The sequence below is a fragment of the Notolabrus celidotus genome, chromosome 5 (assembly GCF_009762535.1).
Source record: "Notolabrus celidotus isolate fNotCel1 chromosome 5, fNotCel1.pri, whole genome shotgun sequence".
Lineage (NCBI taxonomy): Eukaryota > Metazoa > Chordata > Actinopteri > Labriformes > Labridae > Notolabrus > Notolabrus celidotus.
In genome coordinates, this window is record NC_048276.1 from 20,254,165 (window position 1) to 20,277,488 (window position 23,324).

The following is a 23,324-nucleotide window of genomic DNA, read 5'->3' on the forward strand; positions in this document are numbered from 1 at the left end:
AGTGTGACACTTGATGAACTGCAGTTTTTTTGCACCAGAGGTTGCTGCTTGGTCATTCATTACTATCTATACAGGGTATATTTAGTCCCCTTCCACAAATTACCTTCAAGACTATCAGCTTGCTCAAAATGCTGCAACCAGAATCAAAACTCAAACAAGGAAATAGATCACATCACCTGCTGCTGCAGACATGTCAATGACTCGCTGTGTGTATTAGAGCTGGATTTCAAGCTCTTTAGTTCTTTAAAAAGGCCTGAATGTTAGTCTGATGGCCCATTCAAATACCTCTATTCAGTCCTTAATCATTTTAGGTATTAAGACAAATAAAAAAAAGATTTTGAATATCAAAATATGTCTTCAGATATTATTACTCAGTCAGTTGCAGCCACGCAGAGCTAACATGAATATGCACTGCTGTGTTGTGACAAAGACAGCTCTACTTTACAACACAAACAGATTATTGAATTATCATTGCGTTTAAATTATGAACTAAGTTGCTGAGTTCATGGTGTTTGTATGGTTTCATTGTTGAAGCTCATCAGTTTATAACTGAGCAGATTAATCCATTCAGTGTTTTTTTTATTTGTTAAGCACAGAAATGCAAATGTATATGCTAATTATAGACCCAATTGGTTAGCACAGAGGAAATTTAAGAGAGTCTGACTAAATAAAAAAATAGTTTAATTGCAAAACTATGTCAAATTGATTAATTAATTATTAAAATAGAACAAAAGCAAAAGTGTTAAGCGTGAAATGTTGCTGATTTCAATACTCGGTGAAACCCTGATACCGATATCTGATCGACTACATGAATTATTTTAAAGATAGATAGATAGATAGATAGATAGATAGATAGATAGATAGATAGATAGATAGATAGATAGATAGATAGATAGTTGTGGCAAAGTCTGTCTGCACCCTACGATACATACAATACATTTAAAATGGCAGCTTTTATAGGGTCAGATGTCGAAAATGTAAATGTGTGGTCTTCAAGCAACATGAATAGAATAGTCCTCATAATGTTATTTATGTGTCCAATTCAAGTACCAATGATAGAACATGCTTATGTGTCCCCAAACTGTAGAAGTATCTGCTGCTGGATTTTAATGTGGAACCCTCACAGACTAATTATTTATATCAGACTTTTAATTTGTTGAAATTTTTTAACCTGGATTTAAATAATTTCAATCAGGAGACACCAGTTAGTAAAGTAAAATTATATTTATTTTACAAAGCTTGGGTGATATTAATATTGCATAGCTGTGGAGGGTTACAACTCCTATCCTAAATGAATGGCCTAAATAATGATTTGGAGTTTTTTTTCACAGCAAAGTTTTGCCAGGGACAACCTGATCCATATGTTTGGATTGGATTGCTATCTGGAGTCAAGAAAAGAGGGCTATGCTTTGCAAGCCTGACGGCTTGCAGAATGTGTTGCTAGCAATGGCTACAATGCCTTGCTTGGGATGAGAGAATTGTAGTCAGCAATATTAGATCTGGCATGGACTTTTTAGTGTTGATGAACTAGTCAAGAGAACAAAAATGTCAAAAGGCTCTAAAAGTTATGGGGCAGAAGATCATAATCAGTTCAAAATGGCAAAGGGAAATAACGGTGTTGCTGTACCATGAACATTTAGTTTTTTTACTCTATTTTTTCTATTTTCACTAAAGTTTATCCACTCCTTTTTTTCTGTCAGAGTTGTTTTGCTTTGTGAAGCACTCTGATCTCCATGTTAGTGTTGAAGGTGCTGAATAAATACAGTTGAGCTCTGAGCTGTGCTGCTGCTGCTGTGAATGTGTGTGTGTGTGTGTGTGTGCGCGCGTGTTTGTGTGCGTGTTTGTGTGTTTGTGTGTGTGTGTGTGTGTGTGTGTGTGTGTGTGTGTGTGTGTGTTTCTCTGGGACATCGCCCTGGTTGACCTTCCTCATCCTGCGTCCCTCTGTGTCTCAGTGTGGAAATAACGTCCTGATACTAATGACGTCCTCTTCTATTTTCCCAGCAGCCTCTGGGAGCCCACCTTCACTCCAGGAACATCCCCTGGAGAGGGTTTGCGTGTGTGTCATTCTCCCTCATGAAATCTGAGGAAGCAGGACAAATATCGCTGTGAGATAATTGGTTGTCACGCTGGCAGGTGTGCAGAAGGTGAACGTGGTTGTGTTTAGGTCATACATTTTAAAATATCTAAAGGTTGTGTTCAGGTATAGAGGGGTGACTTTCAAATAGAGAACAAGGATCAGTTTTTCTTTAAGGTATGTGTGCTAAAGAAAAAAGTATAAATTGCTTTTATGAAAAATAGGTCTTCTTCTTTAAGTTTTGAAGAACCAGTACTTCAAACATCCTGGCATGACCTTGCAGTTTCATTCATACAGGTAAGGTGGTGTAACATCTCCCCCTGCTGGTTCATAAGGTGCAGTGCATTTAAAATGTAATTACAGTTATTTAGATAGAAAGCATTATTTCTCTTCTCTAAGAGTGAGAGTTTTATCCTCGCAGTTCTCTGAGTCTTGTTCCCAGTGAATAAATGTAGATGACTGAGGATTCATAGGGAAAATTGAAGCCTAGCCACAGACTGTGAGGGGATGTTACACAGATTTGCTGTAGGTGTGTGTTAGAATAGTTTTACAGGAAGATTCAGATAACGTATGCAACGTCATTAAAATAATAACCTTTATTTATGTAGAACTCCTCTCATCAAAGTTCACTCTAAACTTCACAGACAGCTTAAAACACAAATTTAGTTGATAATTATAGCAGATATTGGTATAATAGCAGATGCATCTAAAAAAAAAGAGAAAATCATGAAAAAGTTTAACATTTTCCATCAGTCATTTAAGAAAGTGAAAGCTTGATATATTCTGGATTCATTACATGTAAACTAAAATGTTTTAAATATTTTTGTATCTTAATTTTCACAATTACTGCCCACAGCTCCAAAAATAATAAATAAATTCAAAAAAATATGAAAATATTTCATTTAGATTTTGAGTTTATTACTATTCTAACAGAATAAACACCATGTATTTCTTAGTCTAGTGCAGAACATGCAACCACAATCATGGAGAAGACTACTGACCTGATGGTTGCCCAGAATATGATTATTGACGCCCTCCACAAGGAGAGTAAGCCACAGGAGGTCCAAGCTGGAAAGGCTGGGTTGTTCACAGAGTGCTGTATCGAAGAATATTAATTTCAAGTTGACTGGAAGAGAAAGTGTGGTAGGAAGAGGTGCAACAGGCTGCAGGGATGACCACAGCTGACTGTGGCTGGTGTCAGAGCATCAAGCACAAAGCTCAGACGCCTTCAGGAAAGGAGCTGTAGCTGTTGCGTTCCTAATATCAAACCACTCCTAAACAACGAGACAACGTCAGAAGCGTCTTACCTAAGGAGAAGAAGAACTGGATTGTGACCCAAAGTCCTCTTTCCAGATGACAGTAAACGTTGCACAGACTTTGACTTGACTGTCCATATTCATATATGTGCGTAACCTAATATTTTGAGAGGTACTTCAAAGTCTTCAAAAGTTAATTTGCAATGTGCATAGAATATAAGTTTGGACTGGAAAGCATTCTTTGAAGAGATACTAAACTTTTTTTTACCAACTGTCAGTGTAATATTAGATTTACCAGCTTGGCAACATGATATGAAATTTGCGGCTACAACGTGATGTTCAGGTTGTAAACTTAAGGACATAAAATCTATGAACTACAGAAGTGCAACATCAGACTGTTCATGAGAGGCTCCTGGACACATCAATCAGAATCAAGATCTCAAGTCCACGTCCCTCTCAGAGGTATGACCTTGTTTTTGATCCATCCATGACTCATGATGACTGAGGTAAAACACTTGGATTTGCTGATGATGCTCCAGAGGCTGACTTAATAGAGGTATCAGATGAATCAGCATGTTGTAGGCAGCTCTCTAATCTTGAGAGCTGCAATGGTTTAACCTTCACCCTCACTTTTTATCATCTCTTCATAATATAGATATCAACACAGTGGAGGCTGAGAGTTAAAATTGTAGGTTGAAGCCGGTACAAAATGTGAGACTTTGGCTTTCTTTGCAAACTTTAATTAGGAAAGCAGAGGTTAATGTATTATGAAGTTAGCTCGCTCAAAATGATTTTCAATAGATACATTTTTAATTTGCTGTGACAGTTTATCATTCTGCTTCATGCATTGATAAAAAGTAGACTTTAATTTAAATTTGAATAAACTGTCACTGAAAGAGTCATTGTTAAAATGAATCAGTTTGCAGCTCCTCTCCTCAGGAAACATCCTCTGGGAAACAAGAGATGACTTTGTTTCAGTGGCCCTGGAGGGCAAAACACAAGAACATTTCACAAACTACCTTCCATTTTTATTTCTGTACTTTTCTCTGTGCTTTTTCCCCTTGTTATGGTTTGCTGTCTTCATTGCTTTTGTCCTTGCACCTCGCTGCATCCTCCTTCTTCTGTCCCTGCCTCAACCTTCTACTTTCCCTCCACTGTACTTGAACCATAGAGTGTAAATAAAAATGGACAGCGTTGCTCCGCCTCTTCCCGTTGTACGGTTCTGAAGCCAAAAAAATCCCTCTCCTGGGCGCAGCCATTGTGCAGCCAGAGCCTGTGAAGCCACTGTAACGAGCTCCGCCCTTCAGTGTAACGTCACAAGACACTGTGTGTCCATTGAAGTTTCCTTCTACGGCGGCTGTGAATCAAAGGAAACCCAGAAGTAAAACCCCGTTTTTTAAACTCTTAACCAACGAAAAATAAACTTTTCAAAAAAAAGAGGCCTTGAACACAAAACAGTCAAATAATAACTACATATCACCACAGCATAAGGATGTGAGAATTATTCGTACGACGTGTATTTATTTTTTAAAGTTTGACTGCTCCCCACTTCAAATGAATGGGGGAGAAGGATTTTTAGATCTATACTGCAACCAGCCACCAGGGGGCAGACACTCTGCTGAGAGCTTCACCTCCAGCCGTGCGAGATGCACCCCTGACTTGAACCCAGAACCATCAGACTGAAAGGCAGCGGCCCTGTTCACAACACCACAGAGCTAGTGGGAAGTACATGTTTTTTCTTGTTCTTTTCATGCCACCATTCTGTTGTAGTTGTTTAAAAGCACAGCACAACCATATTTTAAGGAAACCTTTCCACTTTACGTCCATCTTTTTTCATTAACCATTGGGACCGAAAATAGTGACCAAACATAAACCATTACGCATGACCCACCGGATATGTGTGATCCAGCAGTAAAAAAAGAGATTGATATTTACAGCCTACTTATTTTCATGTATGGTGTGTGGGATGATATCATTACTCAATACTTTCCGTGTGTCCCGAGTGTGAAATAATGAATGATTTGACGCAGCAGTGCTTCATGCGTAAAATATCCACCTCTGTCGACTTGTACAGTCACGTTTGTATTTACTGTGCAGAGGAATTGTTCATACGCTTCCCTTGTTATAATCCTCAAACAAAACAATGGTTGCCGCCGACCTTGTTGCCCATATTAAAGACTGAACACTTTATCTATCACGCATGACACACCGGATACTTATAGAAACGGACACATCTGTACTTCTGTAATCCATCCTGCTATCCCAAATAGATGCTTATGCCATGCGCTCTACTGCACCCCCAAACCACCACGGATGATGGTTTATGAACTGTGTGCCAATAGCAAGTCAGTCGGTCCCTCTCCTCTTTAGTCAGGAGGATGCAGTATTTATGATTCGCAAACGAAATTTCAAATTTGACTTGTCAGACATCAGGTTTCATTATCTGGACAAGTAATCGCACTGTAAAATGAAAGGTTCCTCACACTTCTATTTATGGGGACAATACATGCAGATTGCTTTATCTCACCTGTCCAGGATTTGAGAAATCCTTCTTAAAGGCCCAAATTTGCTGGTTGTGCAGAAAAAAATTATCCCCAGCAACTTCATAGAAAATTGTGCATAGTGAAAAAAACAGTCACATATTTAAATTGACCATAAAAAGAACACAAGCTCTGAATAAATAACAAGATAAATTATCTTTATTTCCACGTCTTCGTCATTTATAAAATTATGTGTCCACAATTAATATTAACAAGGCAATACAGAGAATCCTTTTATTTCTCAGAGGTGGATCTCGGGCTCTAGAGACTGAAGAGACAACAAAAAGGAAAACAGGGACTTTGGGTCAGATGTAATTGATGTGAGCCTGATCACTCTTTCACTGTTATTAAAGGTTTTTATTCATTAACAGATGGAGGAGGACTTTGAGTACCATGCTGGAAGAGTTTGCAAACATCTACATGATTGTTATTGGTCTCTAGAGCCTGCATCCACACCAAGCCCTTCAATGTACAGTCAAAAAACTTCATATCCCAGGATTCATCACTGCTTATCGCTCAGTGTAAACCAGACACAGTTCATTCACAAACTCTTGAACTTTCTCACACCGGATAACCATCTCTGAAATGATCATCATAGTCATTTATTAGCGTAAGCATGAATCTTGTCTACCTTAAACATGATAACAACGTATTCTTCTCCCTACAGTAAAAGACACAAAACCCCAGAAACTGTAAAAACCAAACGGGAACAATGAAGAAACAACCTCTACTCTACAAAACAAAAAAGAAATGAGATCCTTAGATACCATGTGCTCAAAGAAAATACAAACTTCCCTCGCAAGTCCGTCTGTTGTTGGTAAATTAGGTTTCATTGATGTAAGTTATCAAAAAATTAAATATTATATACTGTATAGGTTATTATTACAGTAACAAGGTTCCATGCGATCATATTCTTATCATCTGTACAGAGTTGAGGATTCAGTAGTAAATAACAAGGCTATACAGACCTATAGTGCCTGGTGGCCAGAGTGCCAGCATGTTACAGAGCCGTGGAGAGCTGGGACAGGGACAGGGGTTCTGCTGGTCTGGACCGAGGGGGCCACATTCACAAGGGATGGACAAGTGGATCTGAACTAAAGCGAGATCGAATAAAGCTTGTTTAATTTGTGAGAAAAAAAAATCAGCTTTGTATAATGGGAAGGAAAGTTCCATCCTTAAATATTCTGAAATGTTCTTATTTCAGCTATGACGGCCCTGAGAGGCAAGATAAAAAAAAATCTAGTTACTCATTTCAAAGTCTACTTTAATAGATTTGGTACAGACTTGAGATCATTTTGGGAAGAAACTTTTTGACAGCATAATTCAAACCATTTATTTATTTTTTTAATTTTAGAGGGGAAGAAAAATAGACAGGAAAAAAAGTGGCTAAAGCATTTAAAGCATTTTTTTTTAGCAGGTGGGGAAAAAAAGCAGATTTTTATTCTAATGGTTATTTGAATTTTGAACCACAGGAGGCTAAAGTAAAAAGCTGCCAATTTGACTTAAAGGGATAGTTACTTTTTTTCAAAAAGTGGAGTAGTATGAGGTCGTATCAACATACAATAAAGGGGCGGAGCTAACCAGCATCTCTTGTGGGTAATACACCTACTAATAACCAGTACCGCATACCACTCTACTTGGGAAAAAAAAGTGGGAACTATCCCTTTACATAAAAAAAAAATGTTAACTGATTATATGTTCATGGAGGATATTTTTGTGAAAAAATATTGCATTCATTTAGCCAAAGGAGGATTAAGTACATCGCCATTCCATGTTCTCAATAAGACAAGATGCATTAATAATTCCTTTTAATGGGAATTCATTTCTGCATATCTTCAAAACAGATGCTACCTCCACTCTATGTATAGTCAAGTTATGAATCATGTTCCAATGAAAATAAAATTGTTTTCAGGAAAAGAAAAAGAATGTATATCCAACTGAGAAAACAAATCATATAACAGAGTTAAACTAGAAATTAGAAATGGAGACATAAAAATGTATTGTTTTGTTTTTCCAGATTTTTCTTATCTCTTGCCTCTCATGGGCTCCTACAAGCTGTGATCTACAATCTGTGATCTACAAAAACAGTCTTTTATTTTTGGGGGTGTTTTTTTGAAGAAACTTTCCCACAATTCGCTTCATCCACTTATTTGTTTGAGAGTTATTTCCTGCTGCTGATATCCAAAAACCCAAGAGAGGATGTGGGGACGTAAATGTGATGATGCTATGTGATGCAAGTCTGGCTTATTATCTCAAAAAGCCCAACACCAAGCAATAAAGCTGGAGCAAAAAACAAAATACAGCCATGTCAGCAAAAGCAGAATAAATTTGAAGGTTTTAAGGATGGATTTTCCCTCAGATTTCAAGTAATGCTCTACCGCATGCTGCTGGAATATAAAATGATAGTATAACTTAAGTCTGGAAGCAAGAAAAGTAGGAGCAAAGAAGAAAGATCTGCACAGTGTGTCATTCTCTGTTAATTTAAAGTCATGTAAAGATCCTCATGAGTCAACAGTTGCCTTGAAGATTACAGCAGTTCGAAAGCTGTCTCCCTTTGTTTAATTCCTTTCAAATTCATTGAAGCTACTGACAGAGTGTACAGATCATCCTTCCTGTCTCTGATCTATCCCTTTTTTTCATGAATGTGCACACTCCTCTATTGTATGGAAGCAAAAAGGGACCAAACACACCTCTGACCCTGTCCACAGAGCACCAGGGCCCAACACACAAAACCTATATCTAAGACTCAAAGACACAATCCAAACCCATTGTGGTTCATTCAGTCAAATACATTACTAATGAGTCTTTATAAAACAATACCCAAGTGAGTCGCTGAAGCACTGAGAGCGCAGGAGGAGCTGAGGGAGCAGCGCACAAAGCAACAACAGGAGAAGGGTTTCCTATCAAACGCACCTTAGACTGAGGGGACATTCAGAGTCTGCTAGACCTCAGTGATCGGACTGTAAGTCCCTGTTTGGGCACGTATGACAGGGCAGAGATAAGGGTCATTAAAGGCTAGCAGAAACACATTCATTTTGACCACATGTTCAATGTGGCGGTGCAGTGGGCTTCGTAAGGCATGGATGATACATGTGCTTAATATTAAAATGATTCACCAGCAAGGGAGACAATCAAGCTGTTTTACTGCCGCTCTTTAATTTAATTCAACTACGTTATTTGTGTGATTCAAAGAGTGAAAAGCAATCAAAGTCAAATTCAACAAACTAATTCAAGTAAGGCTAAATACACACACATACAGTACATAAGCTGGTGCAGGGTTAGAACGGCAACAGTGCTGCGCAGAAGTACTGAAGACTCTTGAATTTTCCACATCTCACTGTGCTAAAAATCTGGTATTTGTTTGGACTTGTTAAACAAAAGCAGCGTATGAAGGAGACATAATGGACAATAGACTATGAACCCTTGTGGCAAGCTATTTAATACACAGACTCTCCTTACTGACTGGCTGCATAAACCCCACCTCCTTCACATTAACAGATGGAACATGGGTGAAACATACAATTAAAATTTGTGTTAAATACATGTTTTAAAGCATGGGTTCAGTTGTTGTAGTTAGTTGTTATCCTGCTGATATATGCGCGAGTGTAAATTTTTCTGAGAAGTTTAGTTTGAATTATTTTCTTGATTTTAACAATATGATTGATTGACAGCTCTGTTGACAAATGAGGGCTACTGCTTCCTTGTTTTCTGGATCAGTAGTGGAGGGACAGGGACAGAAAACGTAAAACCTTCAACAGCCATGAGTTTCTGATTCGAACCAACACAAGTACCTGTTCTACTTTGGACTGCATCTGGACCTTAGGGATCTCTGACCTAGCAGACCACTTCGGCGCATGCCTTGACTCTTACAGGGCGATATGTCTCTGCCCATCGAGGCGGTATAGTGGCTTCACATCTCACAATGGAAGGAGCATGGAAGTGCATCGTCGACATAAATATACAGCCAGTTTATTGGATGCACAAGTCAAACTGAAGGCAATGGGTTGTATCTGATCTTAGCTTTTAGGACTATTTTTTCTTTTTTGGTCCAACCCAAATAAAATCCTTTTCTATGTGCATAACATGAAATGTGGAAAAAGTTTTTGGAGAGTAAATACTAATGCAAAGCACTGTGAAATATGATCAAAAGCATAAAGCTACGAGAAAAAAAAAATCATGTGATGGAGCTTCATCCTTTTGTACAGATCTCCCTTTAAAGTAGATATTTGAAAGCTAAATCTCAGATAGCAGCAGAGCAGATGGACATTAAAGTGGGACCAGTTGGGTACACTGGCTGATGACTACACTACTGATATGCTGGTTTGGTTTTTATTTATTTATGTATTTATCTGATGTTTTCTTTATTTCTGTCTGTGAGCTGACCTCAGCTCCTCAAATTAAGAGCCAGAGGAAGCGGCCAAGCAGCATAAAGCTATTCACACCTTTTTAAACAGAGCGACATCTCCACACCTGGAGATAAGAGCCCGACAACATCACAACACCCACCACCCACCCACCCACCCACCCACCAAAAGCTGCCTCCAAGACAGAGAGTGAGAAAGAGAGACAGAGAGAGCAAGAGGAGAGTAAATCTGCACAAAACAAACAGCGAGGAAGAGCGATGAATGAGCAGCGCTGTGACAAACTGGCCAGAGATGAGATGGCATTGAGAGGCATTGTGCTGATAAGGCCGTGCCCTCCTGCAGAGCTGGCTGGAGTTCAGCGCCGGTAGTGTGGGCGGTGCCTCCACATAATGTTTCTGCAGACACACGTAGTGTGATGGCACTCTGCACAGGTCATCCCACCTCCAAACTTGGATGTTTTTTTACCCTCCACGTTCCTGCTGATGTTTATCTATTGCAGGCCTTTACACAAGTCTCTTCTCCATGATGGGCCTCTCAATCTCTCTTTCAGTCCCTGTGCTAATCTAAAACCCTCCCTTCCCATCCCGACAATTATTATTATTAACCCTTATTCCCCTGTCCTCCCTCTCCTTCCCTCCCCAAAAAGTCCAGTTTCTGCACCACTATGTTTGTACTGTACAGTCGAGAAACCGATGAGCAGAAATCGTTAAAAAGCAGAGCCCTAGGCGGATTTATCTTTTTTTTTTTAGCCTTTGTTTCTCGTTCTCGCATCTATCAAGACAGGTCTGCATCTGCCTTTTCACACACACAAAACACACACACTTCTCATTTACTCACACACTCATACAAAGCCATGCACGCATGCTCTCGTACTTTCTTGCACTCTTGTTCACATGCAAGCCCTGCTGCTCGTTTTTCTAGTGGTGGTTGGTTTGTTGGACATGCAGGAGTGGGGAACAAGGACAGGGAGAGAGAAGGTTCCTAGTTGTAAAGGGAATAGGGAAGGCATGTGTGTCTAAGTGTGTGAGTGTGTTGAGGGAGAGGTCTTAGTTCAGCTGCCATCTCCTGCGATATTTCTTGTCTTCATCACCTGCAGGAGATGAAATAAACAGAAGATTTAGAATGTGAAGCCTCTAGTCTGTATCTCTACATGTGAAAGTGTTTGCTAGAAAGCTATGGCTCAAAGAGGCTGAAACCAAGTACCTTTTCACAGAAGGTGAGATTAAAGAGTTTAGGCTGAGCAAGAAATGCAGCAAAGAAACAGAGCAGAAGAGACTGGTCAGTAAAATTCAATTTCAACATCACAAGAAGAGTTAGAAGTTTGAAACTAAAAGTTTAGAATTTTATTCAAATTCCTAACACTTGAATTTCTGTGGGGAAAGTGGAGCAGAAAGCCTCACACTACCTTCTATATGGTTCCTGGACATATACTTCAGTGCCTCATCCAGGAGGATGACTGGGATGGAAATCTTCAGGACCACAATCCACTGGGACCAGCGCAGAGGGGTCACCTGGAAGATCAACTGGAAGACATACAACATCAAAGAGTCAGACTCTCTTAGGACAGAGACTCAGGTCGCAAACCAACGTAAAGTAGAAGCTGTGCAGGAATTAAACTATGGCTTTCACAGTGTACTGTTGATGTCAAGCCCTGCCTTTGGTGACTCATCTCCTATTCCCGTCTAGAATTTTTTAGGAGTGCATATGTGAAAGTGGCTTTCTTTGTGTCTTAAGTTTCAGGGGGCGTAAAACATAAACAAATAACAATGAACAGAAGACAAAGAAACATCAGCAAGTTGCTAAAATATGCCAAGCACTTAAAAAAGAAAACGCAAGGTGAGAAAAAACAACCAAATACAGAAATGCTGTAGTTTCAGAGAACAAATCAAAGAGGAGTTACAAAATAATCTGAATTACCAAGGGACACTAAAACAGTGATGAACATGTAATGACCTCTATTAACTTTAGTCATTTTGTAACTAGTGTCTTGGACGATGTATTTTCTAAGTCTCTCAGTGTCACCTGTGTGGAAACTCACCGGCAGAGGCTCGATGTAGAGGATGACAAAGTGGAGGGAGAGGGACAGGATGATGGCTCCCAGCAGCCAAATATTGACCCAGGGAGGCATCCTGATCAGAGACTGGTTCTCTGACAAACTGTGGGGGGAGAAGTTTTCACAGAGCAGATATGTTGAAAACACAGCTGCTCAGCTTGCACAATAGATGCTAACATTGAAGTTATTATAAGATGCTGCAAAGATCAACTGAAGAGAAACCTGGCAAGCTCACAGACTTTAGAGTAGAAATTACAACTACATTACAGTGACAAGGCAGCTATATCTCCACCTTGAATCTAAACTTTGTTCAATGGCACTGTGCCATGATTCAACTGCACAATGCAATGCCTTATACTGTTCATTTCATCAATTTTATTATTTAGGTTAGCATTTAGATGGCATGCCATTTTTGGTGTTTATATGTTAATAACATAACATCCTATCCTCATAATTGTTATCATTGTGGATGCACATATTCTTACATGCTGTATTTATTTTTTTATTATTTTATTTATTTATATTTATACTTTCATGCTTATTACTGACAACTGTATAACACTCATATTCTGATTCTGGAATTAGCCTGTCCTACTCAGCTGATAGCTGTTGGTTAAAGCTCCAGTGAAGATTTTTTTTGCAGATAATGATAGAAACTGTCAGTAATAATAACAACTTTTTCTAACCAACAAAAGCAAATGAGACCATCAGTAACAAGACTGACTATTTCTATATGGGAGTATTCAATGCATGTAATTAGGGATGCAACGAACATTCGTCCGACTAATATTTTCGGCTAAAAATGGCTCAAAACTACATTTTTGGTTTTTGGCTGAAATACTTTTATCACCGAAACAACACGGCCGAAACAGAATGTTGTGATGAGGCAAGCATAAACCACGTCCAGTGCTTGTCTGGATAAGGGCCAACATGTCTGCATCCGTTATTCCTTAAATTGCAGCACTAAAGCGTCTTCTAAGCAAAGAGGTTGAGACGGACCACGGAGTGAAAACAATGAAAAGTACACTCTTAGAGTCTGTCAGCACACGTTTCACTAAGATCTATTCGGATCCTCTGCACTTCATCGTGACTTTACTTGATCTGCGTTATAAAGATCATTACTTGGATGTGGGAATAAAGCAGCGCGCACAGGAAATGATCCAGGCCGAGATGGATGCGGAGAACCCGCTTGACTTAATTTTACTGAGGTTAGTACACAGATTCTGATTGTGATTCTGATCTGATTCTGACAGTAGGGATGATCAATTTTGTGGAAATGTTAACGATCAATTATCGATTAATCATTAAAAAAAACAGAAACGTTTTCCATATCAAAAACAATGCCAAATGCAATTTTTTTCCCCTCAATCAAATTTTACTTCACAACACAATGTATATAACTGACAGCATTGAATAGCTACGGATCTTATTGAGGCGTACAAAATGTTAAACACACTGAATATCAACATGTGGAGCAGGCTCATGATCTCCGCGGACATACAGTCATAAAAGTGAAGGCTCAGACTTCAACAAGGGAACTGAACAGAAACATGTTTTAGACTCACAGTGTCCAGTTTTCTGTCTACTCATTCTTATTGAGAAAAATAAGCATGTGAATGCGGTCAGGTGTCAGCCGGGAGCGCAACCGGGTCATAATCAGTCCGCAGGCGGAGAAAAAAGCGCACGTGGAGACCTGTCACTCAGCTGCAGCCCCCAGCTGAGCGTCTCTGCTGTGTGCAACACCTTTAGTCAGCTGATTCACATCCGAACATGCTTTAAACTTAAAACACCTCCCTGATAGGAACAAAATCCACGTGATATAAAATTGAAACAAAAAAATTGTGTTCGAGTAAGTTCTTAACAATCAATTAATCGATAGTCAATTAATTGTTGACATCCCTCGTACACAGTCATAGCTATAAATGCAATGGTACTAATAATTGGCATACAGTTGTGCTCATAAGTTTACATACCCTGGCAGAATTTATGGTTTCTTAGGTAGTTTCTGTGTCATTATGATATAAAAAGAGTAAACACAGTTGTTTGATAAAAATTTTGCTTCACTGAACCACTAACCATGAGTGAAATTTTTTTTCTCTCGTATCATTCATATTCTCTGAAAAATGGCCCCAAAAAAATCACGAATTCTTCCAGGGTTTGTAAACTTATGAGCACAACTGTAATAATTTATTTCAGTGTTTCGGTTTTTCGGCCTTGGTTTCCTCATTTTCGGTTTTCGGTTTCGGCCATGAAGTTTCATTTCGGTGCATTTCTACTTGTAAGCACTGCCTTCTGACAGCGTTACTGTCAGAGAGCATTCTGAAGAAACAGCAAATATTCAGAAGGCTGACAAATTTGACTTTGAAAGAAGCCAGGATGAGATTTTTTGTTTTGAAGCAAACTCTACTTACACACGTACTGGAAAAAATAAGCAAAAACAACTTTTTCCACAGGAGGTGCAAAAATGTATACACGGTTCCTCACAGGAGCTTTAAATATATGCACTTTAAATACATCTAAACTTGAGGCTTCACAGGTCAAAATACCCAGCCCTTCTGACACATTTTTCTTTCTGAATTAGCCCTTCTAAAAAGTAACCTAACAGGCCTGACATCGGCAGGCATTTGATTATAAAAATATTGCACTTAACTAATGTAAAACGCTAAATTCATCCCTCCTTTTATGAGTGATAGCAACCATAAAAGCATGTTTTGCCTGAGTGTGCTGGCTGAGTTTAATACTTTAATTGGTCCCGAAGCTCCTTATTTTAACATTTCCCATACTCTGATACTTTCCTGAATGAGACAGCAGTGTTTGTTTCTATAGGGAGACACTGACAGCATTTCTCCATGAACGAACCTGGCAAAAACACAGGGAGTTTTCCCCTCATTCTGCATCCTGAATTAGCATTATTCCATTTGTTGAGACATGTGGTTGAGCCTTATGTCTTTCCCACATTCAGCAAAGCAGAGTATTCATTAAAAACAACATGACGGAGTTGTTTTTCTGACTTGTTATCCCTCACAAAGCCTTGTAAAGGGGAACCTGTCGCATCTGATGACAGTGTCTTCTTTTTAATCAAAACCTGACAGCCATGACATTTCAGCAGGGACCTGAGAGATGAGCTGACTGACCTGTTGAGGGCGTTGAACATTTCGATGGTGACCAGCACTGACAGAGCCATGGTCGTGGGGTAGCGGGATTCAAATACCTCACAGTCTATGTCCTGGAACATGGGGTTGGCCTCTGTGCACTGCATGAAGTGTCTCTGTAGAGGGAGACATATAGAGTTAATGTGTGTGTGTGTGTGTGTGTGTGTGTGTGTGTGTGTGTGTGTGTGTGTGTGTGTGTGTGTGTGTGTGTGTGTGTGTGTGTGTGTGTGTGTGTGTGTGTGTGTGTGTCTGTGTGCGTGCATGCGTGCGTGCGTGCGTGCGTGTGTGGGTCTGCAGGATGTGTGCAGGACCTCTTTGACCTGGTTTGGTGGAGCTCAGGTCTGATGGGAGAACAGCTGCAGAACCCTGGTCTCTTTCCCACCCTGTGTGCAATCAAACCACATGGGTCTGACTTCTCTTTCTATTTCTGTACACTGCTGGGATTCACCAAATATTATTGTGCCAAACAGCATACTGTTTGTTTATTTTGCTGTGTTTCATTGTCTTTAACTTTGTCCATGCCCTCCACAGGTAGTAAAGACAATAGGATTCTGGGAAAGGTTACATGGCTATGTAAAATACTTCAGTGAGATTGGTCAACTAGGACATGATTCCAAGGTTTTCCATTTCTCCTTAGCACTCTGTTGCTATGAAGAGCAGACTTTTGCTAAGGGTGTGGCTCAATCACAAACTGCAGAACTAACTGTAATTATATCTACATATGTGCAGAAAGAAGTCCAGTTGACTTAAAGCTGGTATGTGTTATACTATGGTGAAGAAAATTAAGAGGCAGAAATAGCAAACAACAGAAAGAGATTCAAAGGTACAAAACTTTAGGCTAGGACAGAAAAAAAATCACTAAATTGAAGAAGGTGCCTGAAGCAAACACTTAGCAGAACATGAAATGCTATGCAACTGGGTTTAAGGACTGATTCATGGAAAATAATCCCTGGCCTTAAATCATGTCTCCTAAGTCCAAGGCTGATCCAGAGTACTTACAGACCCACCACGCTTAGGAGCATTCCAGAAGTCTTAACACTGATCGGAGGAGGATCGAAGAGAGATGAAGGACATCAGAGGAGCAATACGTGAGGATATATGAGAGCAGCCTTCATGGAAGTCTTTTCACTAAATGACACATCTCAGTTTAGAATATCAATCACTGATTGAACGCTGTAATAGCTCTGACTTCACTGACTTACATCACCAGAGTTTTATCATCAAGAAAAGACGGGCCTTAATGCAGCCACTGAGGGGTGCCTTGAACGATGAAACTTAAGCCAATACGTTACAGACTTTAGTGACAAGGAAGAAAATATCATCAGATGCTGCTCTGACTCATCTGGTTCTCTTTGCCTTGTTTTGCTTCACCATCACCATGGTAATGTTCAGTTTAATGTGAGTAATAAGAGCTAAGTTAGCTCATTACAGTAATAGAATTAACTGTTACTATGGATGCAGCTTTAATGACTTATAGAATAGAAGGAATATACCATTCATAATTTTTTTGTTAATAAAATCATTGTTCAATTAATATTTATAAAGGTATAAAGTAATAAGGACTGAGGTCCTGCTCTCCTTGTATGTGTTTGCATCCCTTCAAACATCCCACTCACTACACACTGCCCTTATTTATCCCCCTTTCCTCCAAAAAGAAGCCGCCTCCTGGTATATTATCTAATCACAATAACAAAACGACCACAGTACGATGCTAATGGAGAGTGTCATGTTAGTTTTACCCTCCCACAGAATGTCCATGTTTTGTTCTGGTATGAGAGGTGTACTGTGTATCATGTAATCAGGAAGGAAAAATCTGAACATCTCCAACTTGAGAACAGGAGTGTGCTACTGAAAGCAAACTAAAGAACTGTTTTCAAACTCACCAGCTGATAGAAAGTCACTTGTGGTCCTTCGTCATCAAACAGGTACCACCATGTTGCAGCACCCACTGTTCCAAGACCCACATATCCTGTAGGAGACACAATGAGACATACAGCTTGTTCACAACAGATATTATAATGTCATTATCTTAATCAACTTAAATATGATTCAATTCACAGAACATATGACTGAATGTGTATATAGAAGGGAGAATGGTTTCTATACAACATTATAGACTGTAAATTGGTTTCAAAATTATGACATTGTGAGATTTGAGAGCAGATTAGGTAAAGAATAAGACAAAATGCCTTAGAGCAAAGTGTGGGTCGGGACCACCTGGGGGCTCGCGAGTCGCAAATGGGGGGTGTGAGATGTCTTCAAGAATGTTTTATTTTTTTAAGTTATCTTAAAATAGTACATTTCACCCATCAGAGTAAAAAATATCAACAAAAATAGTAGATAGATTTTAAATAAAACCTTGAAAATAAAAAATGTAATGAGTTTTCTGCCTTTCTTTTTGCCAGATGACTGCTAAGTTTATGGTTAGTGAACAGTTAAGTTTCAAAAGCATCAGTAGCTGTAGGTTAACTCATACAGGCACAGGAAATACAGCCACATGCTCATATAGGAAGGCAAATTTTCTGCAGACCAGCTAAATGAAGCCACATTAAATCACTTTGAGAAACAGTGGGGGTCGCGAGTCTTTGGCACCTCTATTTTGGGAGTCGTGGGCTTAAAAGTTTGGGAACCCCTGCCTTAGAGCTAGGGTAAGTATTTATTTAAGATGAACTTTCTTATATTTGTTGAAAATCTTTAACAGCCCAACAGCAAACAATAAATCAAATCCTGTGGGGAAAAAGGAAAGAAATCTGCTGCATGTGAGGATGAGGATTTCTGAACACACATGCATGCTCTAGTTTTAAACCGCACACCAGTCTACACACTGTAACATAGCCATCACATGCTAATCCTCAGTAGTTTGTCAATGTCAGTGCTAACATTACCTCCAATAGCCAGATATCTGAAGAAGAGCCATCCAGAGATGAGGGGCTCTTTGGCGTTGCGAGGGGGTTTGTCCATGATGTCCAGGTCTGGGGGGTTGAAGCCCAGAGCAGTAGCTGGCAGGCCGTCAGTCACCAGATTCACCCACAGCAGCTGGACTGGAATTAGAGCCTCAGGAAGACCCAGGATGGCTGTCAGGAAAATGCTGCACACAAAATGTTTGAGACACTCATAAGTCAGACTGAATGTAAAATAAAGATGGCAGCTGTGTTGTTTCAGTCCCTCACCAGACGACTTCTCCCACATTGGAGGAGATGAGGTATCTGATGAACTGCTTCATGTTGTTGTAGATGGCCCTGCCTTCCTCCACAGCAGCCACAATGGTGGAGAAGTTATCATCAGACAGAACCATCTCAGATGCGGACTTTGCCACCGCCGTGCCGGATCCCATAGCGATGCCGATCTCTGCTTTCTTCAAGGCTGGAGCATCGTTCACACCATCTCCTGTCTGTAACGAGAAACACGCGCTTGTGTCACGTAGGCATCAAAAACTAAACTCACATTTGTTTTGCATTTGTAATCCTGATTCAATGAGCTGTCTTCAAACATTGATATGCATACAGTGTACGAACAAACATCAAGACTGATTATTTCAGCACAGCTAATTTCCTGAGACTGCAGCATGAATTATAAACAGAGAAAGAGTTTTTGTTTCAAGTAAAACATGAATATTTTAGAAAGCTTTTTGAAGAATAGAATTCAGATAACTTCTCTGGCATAAACATAAACCTGCTTTTCATGTGTGATGGACAAAAATGAGTCAAAACTCTGTAACTACTCTTCTTTAAAATTTGAATTCTTTAAACATTGAGCCCATGTCGCATATTCAAGGTAGATCATTATTTTAACAGATGTGGTTTAAACAGCCCATTGATGGTAGGAAACAAACTGCTTTGTCATTATCCTAGGTCTCGTTATCGTTTCAGATCCAGGCAGGATTAAGCTAAAGCTGAACAAGTGAGATATACAGTATTAATCTGTCATGTCAGGGCCTAAAGCAGCTTTAGACCACACTGAATGGAGGAGTTAGTCTGACAGCCAAATGGTGATATCATTGTCTCCCTCCCTCCTGTCTTTTTTTTCAGATCAACGCCTCTTCTTTAGACGTGTGTCAGATAGGAAGCAGCCGAGCGGGATGGAGATGACAGCTCCTGATAGCAGTGTCTGAGAGAGCCGCACACAGAGACCTGAAACATGTCACACCTCACCAGACACTTCCCTTACTTTCACCACAACTATTTCACATAACCAGCAGGCAAAGTCAGGTGGAAGGCATAAAAGGTCCTTGCTATAAGGGCAAAAAGAATAAACACAAATACAAAAAGGATGCACTTCTCCAGTAGTGATGGAGGGAATGTAATCCATTTTGGTAAACATCTCTTTTGTTGAATTGTTTTAGGTGCTTACAAACAAAATATATTACAGGCATTTCAGACGGACAGTAGTAACAATATCAATATTACTTTAACTGACTGCAGAAAAATGAATCTTCAGTCTATTTGCTGGTTGTTTGCCCCCTTAACATGCATGTACTTGTGAAAAATTATATTTCACAGGCTCATTCTTACTGTTTTGTGTTTCTTTAGAGACCAAGTCACGATGTTAAAACAGTGCTTTACTCCCTTTTTCTGCCCTCGTATATTGAACATTTGTATTATTGAAAATGTTAGATATCTAATACAACAGCTCGCCCACTCATTGCTTAAACTTATGACTATGAGTCAGACGGTACAATGTGTGAAGGGGACCTGGTTATTAGAGATTTAGTGTCATCATCTGTGCTTCTCACCATGGCTGTAATCTCATCAAACGATTGTAGGTAACCAACGATCTTGGACTTGTGAGCCGGCTCCACCCGGGCGAAGCACCTCGCTCGTTTCACCGCCTCTCTCTGGGCCTCCGGCGCAAGATCATCAAATTCGCGACCCGTGTAAGCCTTTCCCGTCACATCCTCCTCCTCGCTGAAGATGCCAATCCGTCTGCAGATGGCCACAGCTGTGCCCTTGTTGTCTCCTGTGATCATGATTACTCGGATACCCGCCTCGTTGCACAGTTTCACTGAACCAATCACCTCCTTCCTCGGCGGGTCGAGCATGCCCACACAGCCGACAAAGGTGAGACCCAACTGAATGACACAGAGACACAGGAGAAGAAAAAAGGAGAGAGGAATGAGTCTGCACAGAACTATAGCTGAAAACAGAATATCACTTTGACATTAAAGTCGCCTATTTTCAGTTTTGCTGCCGAAAACATTGAACAGATTATTTTTTAACCTTCAAAGAGACTGTTTCAGGGGTGAGGCAGCTGAATGCTATATGGAGATCTAATCAATACTCGAAATAAAATGTTGGAAAAATGGCTTATGTGCTGTTTTGCCATGATTTAAATATCAGGATTAACACTGTTATCAGTATTGTCTAATGAATACTAAACAACAGCCAGGAGACAGTTAGCGTAGCTTAGCAAAAAAAAGCATATAATCAGGGATTCATTCAAAATCTCATTGTACAAATAACCTAAGATCCAGAATGGCAACATGCTCAACAATAACTTTTGAAATTAATGAAAAAAAGCATTGTTTGTTTGATTATATTTAGGGATGTATCAATGTATTGGTTGGACATCAGTATGCACTGATATCAGCCCTCTTGACAGACATCAGCCCAGCTCCAATGTTGTCTTTATCCCTTTGTTGCTGCCAAGTTGCCGGTATAGGCAAGGCAAGGCAAGGAAACTTTATTTGTATAGCACATTTCATAGACGAGGGCAACTCAATGTGGTTTGCTTACTCAACTGGTACAAAAACCAAAGTTTCAAATGTAATATTGAGTTTTCACCAACTTCCTGTAGGCTCATTTTTTGTAAACAGACATTTGAGTTGTTTTGATCCGGCATATTCTCCTGAATGTCAAACTATTTCTTGACTTTGAAGTAAAGGGAAGACTGTATTTAGGGTTCACTTAACAAACATGGCTTGCTCAACTTAGCCTCACTACTGTACCTCATACTGAACAAACTTAGTGGAGTTCTCCAGGTCCATGTCCTCTTTGCGTGGCGGGTTGTCATGTGTCGCCAGAGCCAGGCAGCGCAGCGTGTCCCTGCCTGTTCCCCAGTCCCTGATCTTCGACAACAGCTGGTCACGCAGAGCTGGTGTCAGTGTCACCCTCCCTGTTCCTACCCGCAGGTACTGACAGCGCTCGATCACACTCTCTGGAGCACCCTGAGGGGAAGGAAAACATTCACACAAGAGGGAGGGACATCAAATAACAACAATGTCAACCATCATAAGCTAAGAAAACTATGTCTGTGTGTGGGTTTGTGGTTTTAATTGTGAATTCATGCCTTGATAAACATCTTGCTCTGAGATCCTGGCTTGACAGGAGTGCAGTAAACAGACATGGACTTGCGGTCACGAGAAAACTCCAGGGTGAACTCCTTCTTCATCAACTGTTTGATCACCTGATAGATGAAACCGAGGGAGGAGAGAGTAGGATAGACAGAAAAGAGGGAGAAAGAGACATAAATCAGAGATAAGCTAAGTAGCTGTATTTGTGGGCAGCTGTCAGGTCGGCAGCCGGGGGTTTGACTGAATGGTTGGGCAAAGTCACTGACGTTTGAGGGATGAGACATCAGACCAAGCATTCAAACACCCTATCCGTCTAAATGCCTGGCTGCTGCCTCAAATGAAAATGTTCTTCCTACACCAGCACATGGTGTTAATATTAATCTGGCTTTAAAAGCATCTTTATTCCTTTAATGTAGCATTATCTTCGCTTGATGTGAACTCTTTTTCTTTCTTTTTTTTCAATCAAAAGAAATGAAGTGTAGATCTGTATAAGAACATTATTTTCTTTTTTTGAGAACAAGAAGAGTCAAAAAGAATTAAGACAACTAGTTAATTGCAATACAATTAAGGTCTCACATTCAGATGATGTTGATATTTTTTTGATCATGTGATATTTTGTCCCTTTTGCCACACCGTAGGGAAGCTGTGGCAGAGTCTTCCTGCTGCTGCTGAAATGGTTATTAATAACACCATGGCACAGCTGAATGTGCCAAACGGACTTCAAATATTACAAAGCAGATTTCAGGTTGTAGATTTCTGCGTTTTTGGTTAGTTTCTTGGTACAAAGATGACGGACTCAACAGTTTTTTTCTTTTGTTAACCTCATGTTCCTCACTTTTCAACACTAAAAGATAAAGGAGCTATGGGTTGTGGACAGAGCCACCTTCATCTTTGCACTATTGCACGTTATGTTTGTCTATTATTTCCTTATTGCACTCGTGCCTTTTGTACTTATATATATATTTTATATATTTTTATTAGTACTTGATTTTTAGTGTCTGTCTATTTATGTTTGTACAGGGAGTACGCAAAAAATACTGGAGTCAAATTCTTTGTATTCTTGAGATACATTGTGAATAAAGTTCTTTCTGATTCTGATTCTGATTCTGATTTATATAATATGCTGCACATGTTATACATGTACTCTTGCATATTTCTTCATGTGAAACAGTGTAATCCTTTAAAATAATGAAAGTATATTCTATTGTGTAGTTCAAGGAATAAGCACTTAAATCGTGGTATCAGACCAGACTGGTGTAGCAGTGCAGCATTCATTGATTCCAAAATCAGGACCCCGGTAGGGATCGCTTTGCGCTATTGATATGGACTTTTTACAAATGCAAATTAATGGAACTTTAAACATGATTAAATTGTGATTAATAATGATCAATTATTGAAATTCAGCAATTCTTTTTATTTATTCAACCTTTATTCAACCAGGTAGGTCATTAAGAACAAACTGATGTACCTGCTGGGTGAGATACCACGATGTGCAAATACTGCAGCACGCTATATCAGCTGCTGTGAGCGGAAGAGAGCGTCCAGCAGCTCCAAACCCTCATGAACATCCCTGCACCATCATCTAATCAGACCAGT

General features: G+C 39.7%; 1 protein-coding gene across 1 annotated transcript in view; it reads right to left on the minus strand.

The window, feature by feature from the left end:
- Window positions 1-6,007: 6,007 nt before the first annotated feature.
- The window catches only part of atp2a3 (ATPase sarcoplasmic/endoplasmic reticulum Ca2+ transporting 3), a 73,479-nt gene continuing 56,162 nt past the window's right edge, over window positions 6,008-23,324 (minus strand). The window contains exons 12-21 of the mRNA XM_034683094.1: window positions 21,725-21,841; window positions 21,384-21,602; window positions 20,172-20,507; window positions 18,610-18,830; window positions 18,325-18,527; window positions 17,323-17,408; window positions 15,422-15,555; window positions 12,273-12,390; window positions 11,640-11,757; window positions 6,008-11,324 (exon numbers count right to left, since the gene is read on the minus strand). Of these exons, the coding sequence (XP_034538985.1) occupies window positions 11,281-11,324; window positions 11,640-11,757; window positions 12,273-12,390; window positions 15,422-15,555; window positions 17,323-17,408; window positions 18,325-18,527; window positions 18,610-18,830; window positions 20,172-20,507; window positions 21,384-21,602; window positions 21,725-21,841 (1,596 nt within the window). The 3' untranslated portion in view covers window positions 6,008-11,280. The remainder of the gene's footprint in view (window positions 11,325-11,639; window positions 11,758-12,272; window positions 12,391-15,421; window positions 15,556-17,322; window positions 17,409-18,324; window positions 18,528-18,609; window positions 18,831-20,171; window positions 20,508-21,383; window positions 21,603-21,724; window positions 21,842-23,324) is intronic.